The sequence below is a fragment of the Symphalangus syndactylus genome, chromosome 2, assembly GCF_028878055.3.
Source record: "Symphalangus syndactylus isolate Jambi chromosome 2, NHGRI_mSymSyn1-v2.1_pri, whole genome shotgun sequence".
NCBI classification, from domain to species: Eukaryota; Metazoa; Chordata; class Mammalia; order Primates; family Hylobatidae; genus Symphalangus; species Symphalangus syndactylus.
The window spans coordinates 21,258,539-21,277,351 of record NC_072424.2 but is presented as its reverse complement, the minus strand read 5'-3'; the positions used below and the strand labels follow the sequence as shown (position 1 = coordinate 21,277,351).

Below are 18,813 nucleotides of genomic sequence, written 5' to 3'. Positions count from 1 at the left end.
TCACTTGGGTACCTCTTGGTACTTCTTACCCAACTGTCTGTGAGTGGACAAGCACAAGCAGCCCCAACCTGAAAAGGATGTGGTTACCAAGGGCTCAGACCACCCCCCCCAAACCCCCGGATGAGGATTAGAGTCACGCCATCAGGTAAGCCATTGAGACCAGTAGAAGAGGTAGCAGAGGGCAAGGAAAAGTTAGAATGGATAGTGAAGAAAGGAGATGATGAGTGTCAGTTGCTGCCTTGAGACTGGTGGCAGTAACAGGGACTGTTTTATGCACCTCCTTCTTCTAAGCTTGCCTGCAGGGGGGTCAATGCAACTTTATAATAGCCATCCAAACTTATTGATCTTGTGTTTATCACTCCTTCAATATGTTTCAAATGCAAGTCATTGCACTAGTCAACATGCCATCCCAGCTCACTGCTGGTGACAAGTTTAATAGTTGGGCAGCCACCTTGCACCAAAACCTGCCTGTACACCATCTCCTTACCACTTGGGTATTAAGGGACCAAGTCCTCAACCCCCATCTTAGCTTTTTTGAGATGGAGTCTCACTCTGTTGTTCATCCTGGAGTGCAGTGGTGTGATGTCAGCTCATTTCAACCTCTGCCTCCCAGGTTCAAGCAATTCTTGTGCCTCAGCCTCGCAACGTAGCTGGGATTACAGGCATGTACCACCACGCCTGGCTAATTTTTGTATTTTTAGTAGAGACAGGGTCTCACCATGTTGGCCAGGCTGGTCTCGAACTCCTGGCCTCAAGCAATCTGCTCCCCTCAGCCTCCCAAAGTGCTGGGATTACAGGTGCAAGCCACTGTGCCCGACCCCCATCTTAGCTTTTTGAGCAGGCTTTCTCAGACCACTTCCGGTGCCAACTACTGTTGAATCCTCTGGGAAGCAGACACCAAGATAGAGTCACGATTGCAAAAGCTTTATTGGGAAGACTTGTAAAATGAAAATGAAGGAAGCAGATGGAACAGGGAAAGCCTCTGGATCATAACGCAGACTGACAAGGTCTCTCTGTAGACCAAAGGGCCACTCTGGAACAAAGACTGCAAGTTGGAGGAGTCCTGTATTGGGCAGAAATGAATAGGCCCTTGGGTCCCCACCTTGCTTAGTCAATGGGCACAGGCTTCTCCAAGAAGAGGGCTTGACACCAGTGGCAAACCCTCAGAGAACAAAAGGGGCTGTCATGAGCCATGCTCATCAAAGCTGCACAGCGAGTCCTTTCAGGAAAAGGGATCTGAACCTGCATGCATCTCCACAGCTGCCATCTGAGGCACTTTTTACCCCCACTGGTTGTCAAATGATCCTTTATTGAAATATTTTCCTTTGTGCTTAACAAGCTGAGCATTCCACTGCACCACTGTTGATGTCATGAGGGTGGTGACCATCAACATTGCAGCCCATAGATGGTGCAGTCCCCGGGATCTCTGTTTCAGAGGGTTCCCTAACTAAAGATCGGAGCTGCATCTGTCAGGCAATGTTGATATTCTCATCAAATGATATTTTCATTGGGTTTAATGTTTTTCTGTTTCTGTCTCCTGGAGGTTCCTTGAGGGCTTTGATGATCAGGGCAGAGGCAGAAGGTAGTACCTCAATCTGTGCCTGTCTGTTCTGAATGGTCAGTTTCACTGTAATCCTCAGATCCTTCAAGTCACCAGTTGCCCTAACGATGTCATTACCAATGTGTTTTGGAGACAGACACAGGGGGTTGATCTTAGGGGCCAGCACAGACGTGACACCAACATCATTCCCGGGGCATCTCAGACTTTAATCTCATTGGGGTCAAACTTAGGTGGCATGGTGGAGGTAGCTGGTGTTGGATGAAACTGGATTCAGGACGACCAAAGAAAGTTGCACATTGGCCTACTCTGAGCTGAAAATTGAAAGGTGGGGCACCTTTTCTCATGGCAGACACAGGCATAGCTGAGCAAGTCCAAATGCACAAGCACAGGCCTAGCCCCTGCTTGCATCACATCTGCTACTGCTCAGCTGTATGGAGCAAGTGAGATGACCTACCCTAAAGCCAAGTTCAAGGAAGTACACTCTGCCCACTGTGAGGCCACGGCAAGGCAGGGGGTATGCAGCAGGTGAGTGAAGAATTGGGACCAATAATTAGATCCACACAGGATAAAGGTTCTTTGGAAACCATTGAGCTCTGGCCGCATTAGTTACTACGGTTAGTATTACTTTTATTAGTTACTACTATTATCACCTGTCCAGAAGACCAGGTACCCTAAGCCAAGTTGTGTCACAGACAGCTCTCAGGAAAGAATCACTTGACTAAATGCCAAAGATCAGGTTTGGGATCTGCAATTCAAAACTGCAGTTTGGGGATAGAAAAGATTAAACGTAGCACAAAACAACCACCACACTATCGTCCTGAAGCCCCTTCCAGGCAGTTCCAGGGCCTGCCCAGCAGATCAATAGCAATCTGGGGTGCTAGGGAGGGCGCCATCTGAGTAGTTCGGAGGAACTGAACATGATGAGTTGCCGGCTGCTTCCTGAGTCCTTGGGGAAGCACACGCACCATCCACTTAGCGCTGGAGCCTGGCTGTTCTCTGGGCACTCCTACCCCATCTTCCTGGCGGGGCTCAGATGCTCCTGCCTCTTCCAACTGCTCCTCTTGTCCTGTAAGCTCCAGGGAGGATGGAGGCCTCCGGGAACCCCAAGGCCAGGAGATGCTGCCCAGAGGCCCTGGGAAAGCTCTTCCCCGGCCTCTGCTTCCTCTGCTTTCTGGTGACCTATGCCCTGGTGGGTGCTGTGCTCTTCTCTGCCATTGAGGATGGCCAGGTCCTGGTGGCAGCAGATGATGGAGAGTTTGAGAAGTTCTTGGAGGAGCTCTGCAGAATCTTGAACTGCAGTGAAACAGGTAGGTGCCTCACCTGGCCAGGGTGGGCCTTTTCTCCGTGGTGGCAGCAGTCCTCTGAGAGCAGAGGGCTGCCTTCTAGGAGGCTGGGTCTGGGAGCTGCCTGCCTGGATCCTCCTCATGCCTGGGCACTTTAGGCGAGTAACTTCTTTCTGAACCTCTGTTTTCTTCTCTGAAAAGTGGGGAGACTAACTGCCTCTCAGGGTTGCTGTGAAGAATGAAGGAAAGACCAGCTCCCTTTCCTGTGCCTCAGCTCCCAGCCCCATCCAGACCACTGGCCTCAGGGGAGGATGGATTACCGGGATTATTGGGTGGGGTGGGGTACATGGGTGAGCAAATCTGGGGCTGGGGTTGGGGGGGAGTTTGCTTCTCAGAACTATGTCTGCCTGACCCAGAATTCAGTTTGCAGGGATGAGAATTTAGGGAACAACCCAAATTGGATTTAAATTCCAGCAGGAGCACCTGCCACCCACGCCCCCACTTCCTGTTTCAAACTCCTTTTCTGCTGTCTGGCTCAGCGGAGTGGGGAGGTGCTGTGAGAAGACCTGGGGGAGGGGTGGGGGTCCTGGCTCTTGTCCTGGCTGCTCTCCCAGCTTGCTCTGCGATCCGTGGAGGCAAAGCTTTGTTCTCTCTGGGTCTCAGTCTGCGGGAGAGAAGGGGAACCCCAATCTCAGACTTGGTGGTCACAGGGACCCTGTGAGAAGCAGAGGAGACAAGGAACATTCTGGCTCTTGGAAGACAGAAGTCACTTTATAGTGTCGTCATTGCATTTTCTTCGTATTTAGTCACTTGTTTCTACTCTGCTGTGTTCCGCGAAGGAAGCTTGTTATTACATTCAACAGAGCAAGATAAAACAAGGGAGAGTAGATAAATGAAAGACAAAGGAAAACCAGACACTAAAAGTCAGGAGAAGAATGGGGTGCAGGGAGCCCCTCCCCTCCCACTCTGGTGTGGGGGTTCCTTCCACAGCCCAGACCCTGCTTTGGGAAACAGGTGCAGCTCCCAGAGACAAGAGGCTGGTCCAGGGAGGCAGAGTCTCCTGTCTGTGGAGGGTCCCACTCCCTGCATCCTTACCAGATAGACGCCAGCCTGCCCAGTGGACCTGGGAGATTGCCGCCAAAGGGACACTGTGCCATCACAGGGCCTAGACTACCAGCAAGTTCAAGGCTCTCTAAGCCAGCAACACATCAGAATCAACCAGGGAGACTACCTAGAGTACACATCCGCAAGCTCTTCTCCAAACCCACTTAATCTCCAGGGCTGGGCTGGGAATCTTAAAGTTTCAAGGATAAGGCCAAGCATGGTGGCTCATGCCCATAATCCTAGCATTTTGGGAGGCCAAGGTGGAAGAATCATTTGATGCCAGGAGTTCGAGACTAGGCCTGGGCAACCAGGTGAGACCCTGTCTCTATAAAAAATTTAAAAATTTAGCCAGATGAGGTGGCATGCACTTGTAGTCCCAGCTACTTGGGAGGATGAGGCAGGAGGATCGCTTGAGCCTACGAGTTTGAGGCTACAGTGAGCCGTGATTGTGCCATTGCACTCCAGCCTGGATGACAGAGCCAGATATGTCTCAAAAATAAGTAAGTAAAAATAAAGTTTATCAGGTGATTCCAATGCACAGCAGGGTATCGGAACACAGAGCTGGTCCCACTCCATTTTGTACCGATTTTCATTGGAGATTAAAATGTTCCTAAGGGTTAGTTGCGTGTAGACCCTGTGGCAAACACTTCACACATTATCTCACCTAATCCTCACAAGAAGCCTCACAAGAAGACAACAAAAAGTTGTCCCTCTTTTACAGATTAGGAAATTGAGGCCTTAGGAGGTTAAGCAATTTGTCCAAGTTCACAAACTAGAAAAATGGAGCCAGCTACTTAAACCCATGTATCTGGATTCCAGAGCCTGAACCTTTCACCACCATCTCAGGCTGTCTCTCTGATGGGGAAACTGAGGCTCAGAAAGCAGCCTCTTGTCCACAGTTACAGAACTTACCAGGGTTAGAGCTGGGTCTGGAATTGATGTGTGTAGACTCCCAGGCTGGTGCCAATTATAAGCAGAGACTTCCTGCTGCATGCCAGGTTCAGTGCCATTCTCTTCAAGCCGAACCAGTCTAGCAGGTGGCCTCTGGGGTCCCAAAGCCCACTGGTTGCCCAGGCCAATCGAGCCATTCAGGAACCTCTCTGGGAAACCAGGGTTCCCAACCCTGCTCTGTTAGCTTTGGAACCAATGTGTAGGAAGTCAAGTTTTCCCAGCCCTGTAGGAGACACTCACAGGTAGCTGGTGCCCAAAGATCACAGTATGATGGTATGGTGATCAAACTCCATCGAGTTTTTATTTTTATTTTTCTAAATGGAGACACACTGTGTCACTCAGGCTGGGATGCAGTGGCGTGATCTTGGCTCACTGCAACCTCCACTCCCCAGGTTCAAGCAATTCTCCTGCTTCAGCCTCCTGAGTAGCTGGGACCACAGGCATGTGCTACCACACCTGGCTAATTTTTGTATTTTTAGTAGAGACAGGGTCTCACCATGTTGGCCAGGCTGGTCTTGAACTCCTGACCTCAAATGATCTGCCCACCTTAGCCCTCCAAAGTGTTGGAATTACAGGCGTGAGCCATCACACCCGGCAAACTCCATCAAGCGTAATGACCTCCAGGAGTGGGTATGATTTGCATCTGTGTAACAGCTTGCTTTTCCTAAAAGCCTTTTGCTTTTAGTACTTGAGAACCCTGTGTGAGAGGCAGAGCAGAAGTTATCTTCCTTTGAAAGATGAAAGAGGTGGGGCGCAGTGGCTTACACCTTTAATCCCAGCACTTTGGGAGGCCGAGGCAGGTGGATCACAAGGTCAAGAGATTGAGACCATCCTGGCCAACATGGTGAAAGAAACCCCGTCTTGACTAAAAATACAAAAATTAGCTGGGCATGGGCGTGGTGGTGCGCCCCCATAGTCTTAGCTACGTGGGAGGCTGAGGCAAGAGAATTGCTTGAACCAGGGAGGCGGAGGTTGCAGCGAGCCGAGATCACACCACTGCACTCCAGCCTGGCAACAGAGCAAGACTCTTGTCTCAAAAAAAAAGATGAAAGAAATGGAGGTTCAGAAAATTAAAAGGCAAAGACTATACAGCAATGCCAGGGCTAAGCTCTGGTGGGACCCCCACGGGCCTGTTAGGTGCTCTTCTCACAGGACTAAGTGGCCTCCTTATCTCCATGGGGACTGAAGGCGGGACCCAGGCTGCAGAAATATTTTAAAGGAGGACTCCCATCACCAAGCTTTGGTGTTGATATTGACCACAAGGTGAAGGGGCTGCTGGTCCTTGGGGAAGACTATCCCTCTCACCGGGGCGGGGCCTGTCTTTATCAGCAGAACCTTTCCCTCAAACTCTTGGTCTTGTCTTTCTCCAGTGGTGGAAGATAGGAAACAGGATCTCCAGGGGCATCTGCAGAAGGTGAAGCCTCAGTGGTTTAACAGGACCGCAAACTGGTCCTTCGTGAGCTCACTGTTTTTCTGCTGCACAGTGTTCAGCACTGTGGGTAAGTGCGAAGCCACAGTCCCCCTCACGGTGGCCCTGTGAAGGGTGGGTTTGTGGGTGGCAAAGGACACTGGAATTGGGGGTGTGGAGATGGCCCTCCTCTCCCCCTCTTCTTCTCTCCCTCCCTCAAATCTCTATTGCACACCTACAAATAGCAGCAGCTGCGCTGGCCGACACTTTTGCACTGAAGATGCACCAGGCCCTGTTCTAAGACCTTTACGCTGATTAGCTCATCTAATCCTCACCACGAGGTGGGTGCTGTTATTGTTCCCACACTCCAGCAGGTCCATCGTTTCAAAAAGTCACACAGTTCATGTGCGTTTGAACCCAGCCACTTGGGTCTAGACCCAGCACCCTGCCGCCTCTCTCTATGCATAACTTTCTATGCACCTGACACATAGAAACTGGGAGGGAGATGCTTCCCCACGCTTATGGGCAAAACGTTGGTTTACTGGCCCCTTTGAGGACATGACCATTGTGGCTGGAGGGCAGAGAATGGTCAGGAGAGTGGTGGGGGATGCTGCAGGAGAGTTAGGCCTCCTGGGCTGCGGGCGTGATGCCACTGGGTCAGCAGTAACGAAGGTCCCTCTGGTGATTAAGGGCTCACTCTGAGCTGGCTGGCCCATCCCCAGCTTCCGTTCTGGTGGGGCAGCAGTGGGGCCAGGTCGGAGTGGCCAAACCAGGCCAGGCAGGAGCCTCCCCTGCCTGGGCAGGGGTCACAGGAGGTGATGGAGCTGCCTTCAGCCACAGGGCTGGAGCTCTTGGGTCAGAGCCCTCACCAGGAGCATGGCCCATCACTCAGCCCCTGCCCCTCTTGGCTGACAAAGGGACTGCGGGCCCTCTCCTCCCTCGAGAGAGCAAGTGCCCATCCCTAGGAGGGCCTGGCCCACAGGGGTTGCAGGGAGAGGCTGGGGCCCCTCATGCTGAAGGTCAGGATAGAGCACAGTGGCCAGCCTGGGTCGGAGCTGTGTAATCTCCAGCAAGGGACATCGCCCCTCTGAGTCTTGTACTGGGACCCATAAGCACTTCTAGACCTGCCTCTCAGGGTCAGCTGATGACTATGTATGTAAGTGGCAGCTAGGATGCCTTCAGCAGTGACTAACAGAAAACCCAACTCGCCTGGCTTAAACCGCAAGGAGAATGTCACCTTCCAAGTAAGAAGTCCAGTGTGAGGACAGCTCTAGGCTGATATGCAGGTCATGCCCAGTGCCCATTCGCAGTCATGGCATTGGGCACCAGGTTTTCTCCATCCTTCTGCCCACTGGGCCACAAGAGGCCACCAAGGTCCACATCCCATCCAAGCATAACTGTGTCTTATACAGAAAGGGCTGCTGGCTCTCTGCATGGTTCATCAGCCATGACGATGTCTTCCCAGGAGCCACCCACTGGCCTCCCAGCCACCTCTAAGCTGGTCCCAGGTAAGGGGATTGGAGCACCGGGATGACTAAGACCAATTGGATCTGCTCCTAAATCAGCTGGAGGAGCAGTGGTTCTGCAGGGAAGAAAGGAGGGAATGGCTGCTGGGTGGGCAACCAGTGTCTGCTGCACCCAGCTTCAGAAATAGCCACAGCCCCAGGAGGGCTCTCACAGCCCCCACGTGGTTTCTACCATTTGCCTGTTTTTTTTTTTTTTTTTTTTTTTGAGATTGAGTCTTGCTCTGTCACCCAGGCTGGAATGCAGTGGCACAATCTTGGCTCACTGCAACCTCTGCTTCCCTGGTTCAAGTGATTCTTGTGTCTCAGCCTCCAAGTAGCTGGGATTACAGGCATGCACCACCACGCTTGGCTAATTTTAGTATTTTTACTAGAGACAGGGTTTCACTATGTTGGCCAGGATGGTCTTGAACCCTTGACCTCAGGTGATCTGCCCACCTCGGCCTCCCAAAATGCTGGGATTAGAGGCGTGAGCCACCGCGCTGGGCCTTGTTCACCTGAATGCTGATGCAGGCAGGGGTGGGTGAGGGACAGAATAAGGACAGCAGCTGTACCACTTAGCACATGCCGGGCGTGGGGTCCAGGTGCTTTCGGAGCCTTTTCTTGTGCAATTCTCACCACAACCCCGCAAGGTAGGTGCTGTGACTATCCCATTCCACAGGCTCTAAGAGGGAATCACTGTGAGGGAGTCACAGGCAGGGCTGAGGTCAAACCTCAAAGCTGGACTTTCCAGGGGAACCCACACCTCAGGGGATGCTTTGAGGAAACAACAGGTCCAGGAGAGCAGCAACTCCAAGAAAGACACGGAGCTGTGCAAAGGGGCTAGAAGTTATGAAGTTTACTTTGTCTTTTTGTTTTCCTCAAACTTTTTGAGAGAGTCTTGCTCTGTTGCCCAGGCTGGAGTGCAATGGTGCCATCTCAGCTCACTTCAACCTCCGCCTCCCAGGTTCAAGCAATTTTCCTGTCTCGGTCTCCCGAGTAGCTGGGATTACAGGCACATGCCATGCATGGCTAATTTTTGTATTTTTAGTAGAGATGGGGTTTCATCATATTGGTCAGTGTGGTCTTGAACTCCTGACCTCAGGAGATCCATCAGCCTCAGCCTTCCAAAGTGCTGGGATTACAGGCGTGATCCACAGCACCCGGCCATGCCTAATTTTTGTATTTTTCTAGAAACAGGGTTTCACCATGTTGGCCAGGCTGGTCTTGAACTCCTGACCTCAGGTGATCTACCTGCCTCGGCCTCCCAAAGTGCTGGGATTATAGGCATGATCCACCGTGTCTAGCCTCCTCAAGAATTTAGGTTGGTCCAGGCACCCTGGCTTATGCCTGTAATCCCAGCACTTTGGGAGGATCAGGTGAGAGTTGGAGATCAGTCTGGGAAATACAAAGAGACCTCATCTCTACAAAAAATAAAAAAATCAGCTGGGCATGGTGCCATGCACCTGTAGTCCCTGCTACTCAGGAGGCTGAGGTGGCAGCATCACTTGAGCCCTGGAGGTTGAGGCTGCAGTGAGCCATGATTGCGCCACTGCACTCCAGCCTAGGTGACAAGAGTTGGCCTGGATGGCAGAGTCTCAAAAAAAAAAAAAAAAAAAAAAAATGAAAAAAACCTCAGATGCATCTGAAGCGGGATTTCTCAACCTCAGCACTATCAGCCTCTTGCACAGGATAATTCTCTGCAGAGGAGGCTCCTGTGCAATGTAGGATGTTGAGCAGCATCTCTGGCCTCCACCCACCAGATGCAATAGCACTTTCCCCACTGTCCCCACCTATTATGGCAGCCACAAAAGTCTCCAGGCATTGCCAAATTTCCCTTGGGGGGCAAAATTGCCCCCTGTTGAAAACTGATATATTGCAATGGTTGTCAAAATGTGGTCCCTGAGTAATAGCGACATCAATGGGGAACTTGTTAGAAATGCAAATTCGTTCTCAGGAGCTATTCTAGACCCACTGAGCCAGAAACCATGGCTGTGGGACCCAGCAATCTGTAGCTTAGAAAGTTCTCCGTGTGATTCTGATGTGTGCTAATGTTTGAGAAGCGTGGCTGCATGTCAGAGTCACCTGCAGAGCTTTTGCAAGCTCCCATGTGCAGACCCTGCCCTAGAACAAACAGAATCCCTAGGGACCAGGCCCGGGCATCAGTATTTTCCAGGGCCCTCCAGGTGATTCTAGTGGGAGTCCAGGCTGTGAGTCACTGATCTAATGGAAATGCATTAGCTTGGCTTAAATTCCAAGAAGGCAATGCTACTGCCCATTGTACGAGTCAATTAGGACATCATGCCGCCCAGTAATTACAACTGGAAGAGGATGGTGGGGAATGTTCCGCACTGTCCATAATCAATAATGGTGTTTGAAAGTCTCTCTGGTAATACTGCTTCCTGCCCTGCATCTCTGGGTCATCTGAAATGCACCTGGCCTTAATGCTAAGAACAGGATACCTGACAGCTGTGAGGTCGGTCAATCCCCAGTCATTCCCAACTGGGTCAGCCCTCTTGGATTAGAAAGGAAAGTGCATGGACTATTAAGAACTCATAGGCTAAGTGCAGTGAACTGATTGTATCAAAATATATGAATGCATTCTAAGAAATAATGAGCTCCATTAGGCATTTCGGCATTCAGTAATTAGAATGGTTAATACATTCCCTTTGTGGGGGTTGTGTGCTCTCTGAGACCTGCCTCCTTGAAACATTTTCAGGAATGTGACATATTGCATATTTTGGATTGCAAAAGTATCTCACCCAGAGGCAGCCCAAAAGGCTTTGTTTATAATCCTGTAAACCCACCTTCACCAGGGACAGCAGTGGATTCCGGTGGATTCACACTGCCTGCTCTGTGCTCAAATCCCAGGTCCTTTCAGACACTCCAATCCAAACCATCCTCCTGTCCTGCTGAGATTTCTGCCAAAATTGTCTAGCTAGTCTCTACAGGTCTCTTCTCTCAGCTCCCACCTTAACCAAAGCCCCCTTCATCTCTCACCTGGGCAGGAACCATAGCGTCCCCACTCATTGTCCTGTGTCCATCTGAAGCCCTCCAATTTACTGTCTGTGATGCAGTCAGGATGATTTTTTCAAGATGCAAACCAAATCAGCAGTGGTGGCTCACTCCTGTAAGCCCAGCACTTTTGGGGGGCTGAGGTGGGCAGATCACTTGAGGTCAGGAGTTTGAGACCAGCCTGGCCAACATGGTGAAACCTTGTCTCTACTAAACATACGAAAATTTAGCCAGGCATGGTGGTGGGTGCCTGTAGTCCCAGCTACTCAGGAGGCTGAGGCAGGAGAATCGCTTGAACCCAGGAGGTGGAGGTTGCAGTAAGCCAAGGTCGTGCACGCCTCTTCACTCCAGCCTGGGCAACAGAGCGAGGTCCCATCTTAAAAAAAATATATGCAAACCTGATTTTATTAGTTTCCTGTGGCTGCTGTAATAAATTCCCACAAACTCAGTGGCTTGAAGCAATAGAAATTTATTCTGTCACGATCTGGAGGCCAGAAGTTTGAAATCTGTTTTACTGATTTCAAAAATCAAGGTGTTGGCAGAGCCATGATCCCTCTGAGGCTCTAGGAGAGGACCCTTCCTTGCCTCTTCCTTGGCAGCTTCTGGTGGCTGCCAGCATGCCCTGGCTCGTGGCCACATCACTCTGGTCTCTGCCTCTGAGGTCATATTGCCTCCTCTGTGTGTAAAATATCTTGCTCAGCCTCTCCCGTATCAGGACACTTATAATGGTACCTAGGGCCACACACACAATCCAGGATAACTTCCTCATCTCGAGATCCTTAATCACATCCACAAAGACCCACTTTCCAAATAAGGTAGCATTGACAGATTCCAGGAGTTAGGACTTGGCTATCTTTGGGGGCTGTCATTTTTCAGCCTTCCGTACTGATCAAGGCACTCCCCCATCTGCCATGGAAGCCCTTTGATGCTGCCCACCTCCCGGCCTCACCTTGCTCCGCTCCCCCACCTTGCTCCCCTCCCCTACCTCCCTGCACACTGGCCACACTGGCCTTCTCTTGGTTCCTTAAAGCTGGGTGACAGCTACACTTAGGGTGACACCTTAGTGAAAAATTAGAAAAACATATCCCTCACTAGGCAGACACAGCCCAGTGCCCCGAGCCCTGAGCTCCGAGCTTGGTAAGTGCACTGAGGCTAGGTTTCAGCTCCCAGTCACCCCCTTGGTATATGTGCAGTACACGAGTTGCCCCACTGTCACTGTATGGATAGCCCTTTGTTGAACCCGCCATAGGGTCTTTCCACAGGCTGCTTCCTCTCTCTTCACCTGGCTAGTTCTTGGGCCCCTCCCAACATCAGCTCAAAAATCCCCTCACAGGAAAAATCTTTCCTGGGCCCAAATCCAGGATGGGTGCCTTTGTTTTTGTTGAGATGGAGTCTTGCTCTGTTGCCCAGGCTGGAGTGCAGTAGCACGATCTCAGCTCACTGCAACCTCCGCCTCCTGGGTTCAAATGATTCTTGTGCCTCAGCCTCCCAAGTAGCTGGGATTACAGGTACGCACCATCACACCTGGCCAATTTTTATATTTTTAGTAGAGACAGGGTTTCACCACATTGGCCAGGCTGGTCTTGAACTCCTGACCTCATATGATCTGTCCGCCTTGGCCCCCCAAAGTGCTGGGATTACAGGCGTGAGCCATTGCGCACGGCCTAGGATAGGTGCCTTTGTTCTAATCATTCATGGAACGGTCTGCTCTTTCATTTCCTGTTATTGACCTCCATTTGTAATTACATACTCACTAGTGTGGTTTTTAAAATTAGTGTCTGCCTCTCCTACCAAACCAGAGGCTCAGAGAGATCATATCCCATATCTACTTTGCTCAGCACTATGCCCCCAGTGCATGCAGTAAGCACTCAATAAATGCTGAATGCATGCATGCATGCATGAATGAATGCCCATACAGAGTTAACTGACACTGCCATCAAACGGTACCTAGTGGAACCAGCCAGAGTGGCATGGAGTGCTCTGGGATGGATGCAAACTGATGAGACTCTTTGAGAGCCACAGCTCCCTCTCCTACACTTGGGACCCTGGTGGGGGTGGGCAACCTGAATGCCCACCTGCTCTTGGAGGGCAGAGCCTGAGGCCAAAGTTTGCCACAGGGAGCTGCACTTCTGGAGGAAGTTGAGGCTTAGCCAGCTGAGGAGTTACCTTCAGATTAATTTACATAATTGGGCTGGGTTTTTCTGTATTAATCATCTTTTATGACATCAAAAATTAAACACAGGCATTAAATACAAAAGCTTTTTCCTCTGCTTGAAGTAATTGATGCTTGCCCACTCCAGAAGATCTAGCCACCTGCACTGTGGGGTTTGAGGTCTGTCTGCTCCTGCCCCTCTGTAGGTGGGAGGGGAGGATAGGGGCTCCCGACCGGGATGGAGACCTCAGCCCATCCCTTCCTTTGCTTGGCTGCCGGGTTCTCTCTGATTGAATGGTCCTGCCCCCTGGATTCGCCTGAGGGTGACAGCACTGGTTGGGGACCTGAGAGTCCTGTGGATTTGACCCCAACTCCACTATGTATCACATGTATGCTCACGGCCAAGCTACTTTGTTTCTCTGTGCTTCAGTTTCCCCACGTGTGGATGGTGATAACAATACCTCCCTATGAAGACTGACTGACACCCAGCCCACAGGAAGTGCTCACTAGGCAGCTAAGATCTTGAGGGTGAGGACACCACCAGTTATTAATTGCGCACTGTGTGTCAAGCACGGGCCTCATGTAATCCTCCCGGCTAGTCAATATGCAAAGTAGGCATTGTCATCCCCATCTTACAGATAAAAAAACCTGAAAATGTGAGCAGTCAAGTAATATTATCATAAATAGCGGAGCTGGGATTCAAAGCAAGGTCAGTCAGAACCTAGATGCTGGGAGGCTAATGGCTTCACTGTCATTTAGGAACATGTTTGTCTAATCTGCTAAGCCACAAATGGCTCTGAGGGCAATTGTATTTTACTCGTCTTCCATCTTTCTGTTTTTCCTAACCCTATGCGCACTGCTGAGCACACCAGGGGAACACAATAAGTGCCTCTTAGAAACAAATAGCTCAGTCCTCTTATGGAGGACAAGGGTGGCTTTTTTTTTTGAGACGGAGTCTCGCTCTTGTCCCCAAGGCTGGAGTGCAATGGCACAATCTTGGCTCACTGCAACCTCCACCTCCCGGCTTCAAGTGATTCTCCTGCCTCAACCTCCTGAGAAGCTGGGACTACAGGCACCCGCCACCATGCCCGGCTAATTTTTGTATTTTTAGTAGAGATAGGGTTTCACCATATTGGCCAGGCTGGTCTTGAATTCCTGACCTCAGGTGACCCGCCCATCTTGGCCTCCCAAAGTGCTGGGATTACAGGCATGAACCACCAAGCCCGGCCAAGGGTGGCTTCTTAAAAGCCAGCACCTTCACAGAGGATAAAGGTGGTGTTGGATATGATTGCAAAGCCACCCATCCTCTCTCACTTGTACTTACATCCTGTCCTTCCAGGTCAGCTGAGCCCTTCCTTTGGGGGGTGCTCAGAAATGGCCAGAACAGAATCAAAGGGAATCTGTTCACCCCAAACCTGTGCTGGTCCCCTGCCAAGGACATTTCAAATCAAAGACCTGGATATCAGTTTCTCCTTATCCTAAAGGGAAGCTGGGTTTCACTCCTTTCCCTCCCACCAAAGCAAGCCTAATGCCAGACCAGTGGCTGAATGCTTTGAGATGAGTATTTGCAAAAACAATGTGTAAAATATCATACCAAGGAGGGGAAATGGCAGAAGGTTTCTTTAAAGCTTTTGGGGGGAAAAAGGGAAGGGGGGCCAGACGCAGACTCTAAGCTCCATCTTCTTTTTCAGGCTATGGCTACATCTACCCCGTCACCAGGCTTGGCAAGTACTTGTGCATGCTCTATGCTCTCTTTGGTATCCCCCTGATGTTCCTCGTTCTCACGGACACAGGCGACATCCTGGCAACCATCTTATCCACATCTTATAATCAGTTCCGAAAATTCCCTTTCTTTACCCGCCCCCTCCTCTCCAAGTGGTGCCCCAAATCTCTCAAGAAAAAACCGGACCCCAAGCCCACAGATGAAGCTGTCCCTCAGATCATCATCTGTGCTGAAGAGCTTCCAGGCCCCAAACTTGGCATATGTCCTTCACGCCCAAGCTGCAGCATGGAGCTGTTTGAGAGACCTCATGCGCGAGAGAAACAGAACACACTGCAACTGCCCCCACAAGCCATGGAGAGGAGTAACTCGTGTCCCGAACTGGTGTTGGGGAGACTCTCATACTCCATCATCAGCAACCTGGATGAAGTTGGACAGCAGGTGGAGAGGTTGGACATCCCCCTCCCCATCATTGCCCTTATTGTTTTTGCCTACATTTCCTGTGCAGCTGCCATCCTTCCCTTCTGGGAGACACAGTTGGATTTCGAGAATGCCTTCTATTTCTGCTTTGTCACGCTCACCACCATTGGGTTTGGGGATACTGTTTTAGAACACCCTAACTTCTTCCTGTTCTTCTCCATTTATATCATCATTGGAATGGAAATTGTGTTCATTGCTTTCAAGTTGGTGCAAAACAGGCTGATTGACATATACAAAAATGTTATGCTATTCTTTGCAAAAGGGAAGTTTTACCACCTTGATAAAAAGTGAAGGTTTCATTATCTCTCAGGTGACAGATACTGGCTGAGCTGGTTTTCTTGTGTTGTCTTTCAGGGTCATGCAGCCTGTCACCTGAGACCTTCAGTCTTGGAGACAAATCCCTTATAAGAGCTGAGTTCAGTCTTGAGGCCCTGCAGAAATTTCACCAATGCCCTTTTTATCAGGGCATTAGGAAAAAAAACTATCACCATTCCCCAAAGTCCAATTAATTTATCTGTCTTCCTTTTTTAAAAGCACCACCTCATGTAGATGAAGCAACCTTATGGATGTCCCTGCTTTTCTTGAAATATGAGAAACGAAACACCTTTATTCTTGGAAGTTGTACTTTTAGTTAAATTAAAATCTTCCTGAGCTGTTCTTTGTTACCTGAAAAAGAACTAGCGTGAACAGCCTCTTTTCTTGAATGACTGCATGAGTGCATGTAAGACCAGCCCAATCCCAGCTCCTGTAAAATACATAGATGCCGGGTGTCACCAAAATGGCAAAGTAGAAGCAATCTGGCTTCACTGTCCTCCATAGAAAACCAAAAACAATGATCTAGTGCCAAGATGATAATTACCAATATCCCAGAACTCAAAATGAGGCTGTGACGAACCCTGGGGCCACAGAAAAGTGAGAAACTGTGAGCAGAAGGTAGTAAAATGGACTCCTCTGTGACATCCCTTCCCCAAACTGTAAGTCACCATGCAGAAAAGTTCCCTGGACATTTCTACACTGGGAAAAATAAGATCAAAGCAGCCAGCCAGCTTCCTCATCATCTTGACGGGAAAGTTTTCCTGCCTCGACCCACAGGAAGAATCATGAATACTATAGGGTGAGGGACCCCTGAAAGCCTCTGGAGTCACATAGACAGTGGAGGTGGGGCTAGCAGCCCCGTGCATGAAACTCTGGGGCTACTCTTCATCTCAGACAAACAAGACACTGAATCAGAGAGGTGGTTCAGCATCATTACATTGTAAGAGGCACTCTCCACAGGCCCTCTGGGCATGAACCCCTAGCCAGCCTCCCCACACAGCTGCAGAATCCCCTTTGGTGCCCTTTATCTGTGAAAAGGCAGAGCTTTGAACTTTTGTAAGAGTCATGAAAAACCTGGGCTTAAGGTGCTATTTAGTGCTGAAAAGGAGGCAGTGATCTAGAGCTAAAGGAACCAATAGGCAAAGTGCACAGAACATCTAAACACACAAATGCTAAAGAGACCAAACTAACCCAGGCATCAAAGACTGGAATAAATAACTAAACCTTCAATGTGAAGACATATGTGTACATGCATAAGAAACTGCTAACACCAGGAACCATGACTTCTTCAAATAGACAAAGGAAGGAGTCAGTGAGTGATTGACCCAAGCAAGATGGCAATCTGTGAGCTCTCAGATCAGAAATTCAAAATAGCAGCCTTGAGGAAACTCAGCAAACTCCAAGGTAACACAGAAAAGCAATTCAGAAACTTATCAGAGGAATTTAACAAAGAGATAAAAATAATTTTTAAAATATCAGACAAAAATCTTGGAACTGAGAAGTACATTAGCTGAACCAAAAAACACATCAAAATTCTCAACAACAGAACAGACCAAGGAGAAGAAATAATTAATGAACTCAAAGACAGGCTATTTGAAAATATACAGTCAGAGACGAGAAAAGAAAACAGAAAGGAATGAAGAATGTCTACAAAATCTAGAAAATAGCCTCAGAAGAGCAAATCTGGGAGTAGTGGCTTTCAAGAGGGAATAGAGAAAGAGCAAGGGGGCAGAAGGCTTATTCAAAGAAATAATAACAATAACCTTTCCAAGTCTAGAGAAAAATATAAATATGCCAGGTACAGAAAAGTCAAAAATCACCAAAATCACCAAACAGATTTAACCCAAATAAAACTACCCCAAAGCATAGAATAATCATACTCTCAAAGGTCAAGGACAAAGAGAAGATGCTAAAAGCAGCAAGAGAAAAGAAGCAAATAATATATAAAGGAGCTCTGATTCATCTGGCAACAGACTTCTCAGCAGAAAGCATACACACCCAGAGTGGGTAGGATGACATATTCAAAGTGCTGAAGGTAAAAAAGACCTGTCAACTGAGAATACTGTACCCAGCAAAACTATCCTTCAAACATGAAAGAGATATAAAGATTTTCCCAGACAAAAGATAAGCAAATTCATCATCACCAGAACTGTCTTACAGAATTGCTAAAGGGAGTTCTTTAATCTGGAAGAAAAGAACAATGTGCAACAAAGACATCATCTGAAGGTATACAACTCACTGGTAAAAGTAAATACACAGACAAATTCAGAATACCCTTATGCTGTAATTGTGGTTTGTAAACCATTCATTTCTCTAGTATGACGACTAAAAGACAAATATATCAAAAATAATAACTAGAACAATTTAAGAGATAGGCAACATAAAAAGATGTAAATTAAGACAATAAAAAGTCAAAATATAGGGGAATGGAGTTAAAGTGTAGAGGTTTTTAGTTTTTTTTCTTTGTGACCAAAATTGTCATCTATTCAAATAAGATGTTTTTTGTAAACCTCATGGTAACCACAAAGCAACCACAAAACCTAACATAGATACACTAAAAATAAAAAGCAAGGAATTAAAATATACTACCAGGGAAAAATCACTTAAAATACACTGATGCTACAGAGTGGAATTGACACCTGTGTTCACAGGAGCCTGAGATATTTCCAGTGGCCACATTCTGTGTAGATCACTTTTCTCACTAATTGGTGTATGAATAGTTCCTCCGGAATGAGTTGGTGCCTAAATGAATAGATTAGTACACGGGAAGGCTGGCACTTGTTAGGTAGACACACTTCTAGGCTATTCATGGATGGGTTGGCATGTGAATGGGCTGGTCTGTGTATTAGATGCCACAGGTACCCTACCCATATATCTTGGCACTCCAACTCCCTTTGCCTGATCATTTTCTCTGGCCTTGAAAGCATGGGCACATGCAGGTGTAGCTAGAAGTGCCAAGGAGTTAATGCTTCTGGGAGCAGCCCTCAATCAATGACTGATGGGAGCTGGTGGATATATGGTGCCCAGCTCCCTTGCCCCTCCCATGGAATAACTCTGTGGCATATTCACTACTGATACTGTCTCCCCAAGTTCCCCAGTGGACTTGAGCCCCAGTTGCTCATCAGCACACCCTGTATTGACCCCTTCATCTCCCTGTCTCATTTCTTCACTGCTTTACTTGGGCTTCCTGAGATCACCTCCAAAAGAACCACTCACTCATATCCTTGTTTCAGGGTCACTCCTGGGGACCCCAGCCTGGGAGAGGATGTAAATAAGTCAGTATGTGAACTGGTTGGCACACACATGGAATAGCACAAGTCTT

At 48.8% G+C, this 18,813-nt stretch overlaps 1 protein-coding gene across 1 annotated transcript; it reads left to right on the top strand.

The window, feature by feature from the left end:
• The first annotated feature begins 2,612 nt into the window (after positions 1–2,612).
• KCNK18 (potassium two pore domain channel subfamily K member 18) lies at positions 2,613–17,835 on the top strand. The gene is made up of 3 exons (XM_055247840.2): positions 2,613–2,868; positions 6,270–6,398; positions 14,668–17,835. The coding sequence occupies exons 1-3, from the start codon at positions 2,646–2,648 to the stop codon at positions 15,465–15,467; spliced, it is 1,152 nt and encodes a 383-aa protein (XP_055103815.2). The 5' UTR covers positions 2,613–2,645; the 3' UTR covers positions 15,468–17,835.
• Positions 17,836–18,813: the final 978 nt, after the last annotated feature.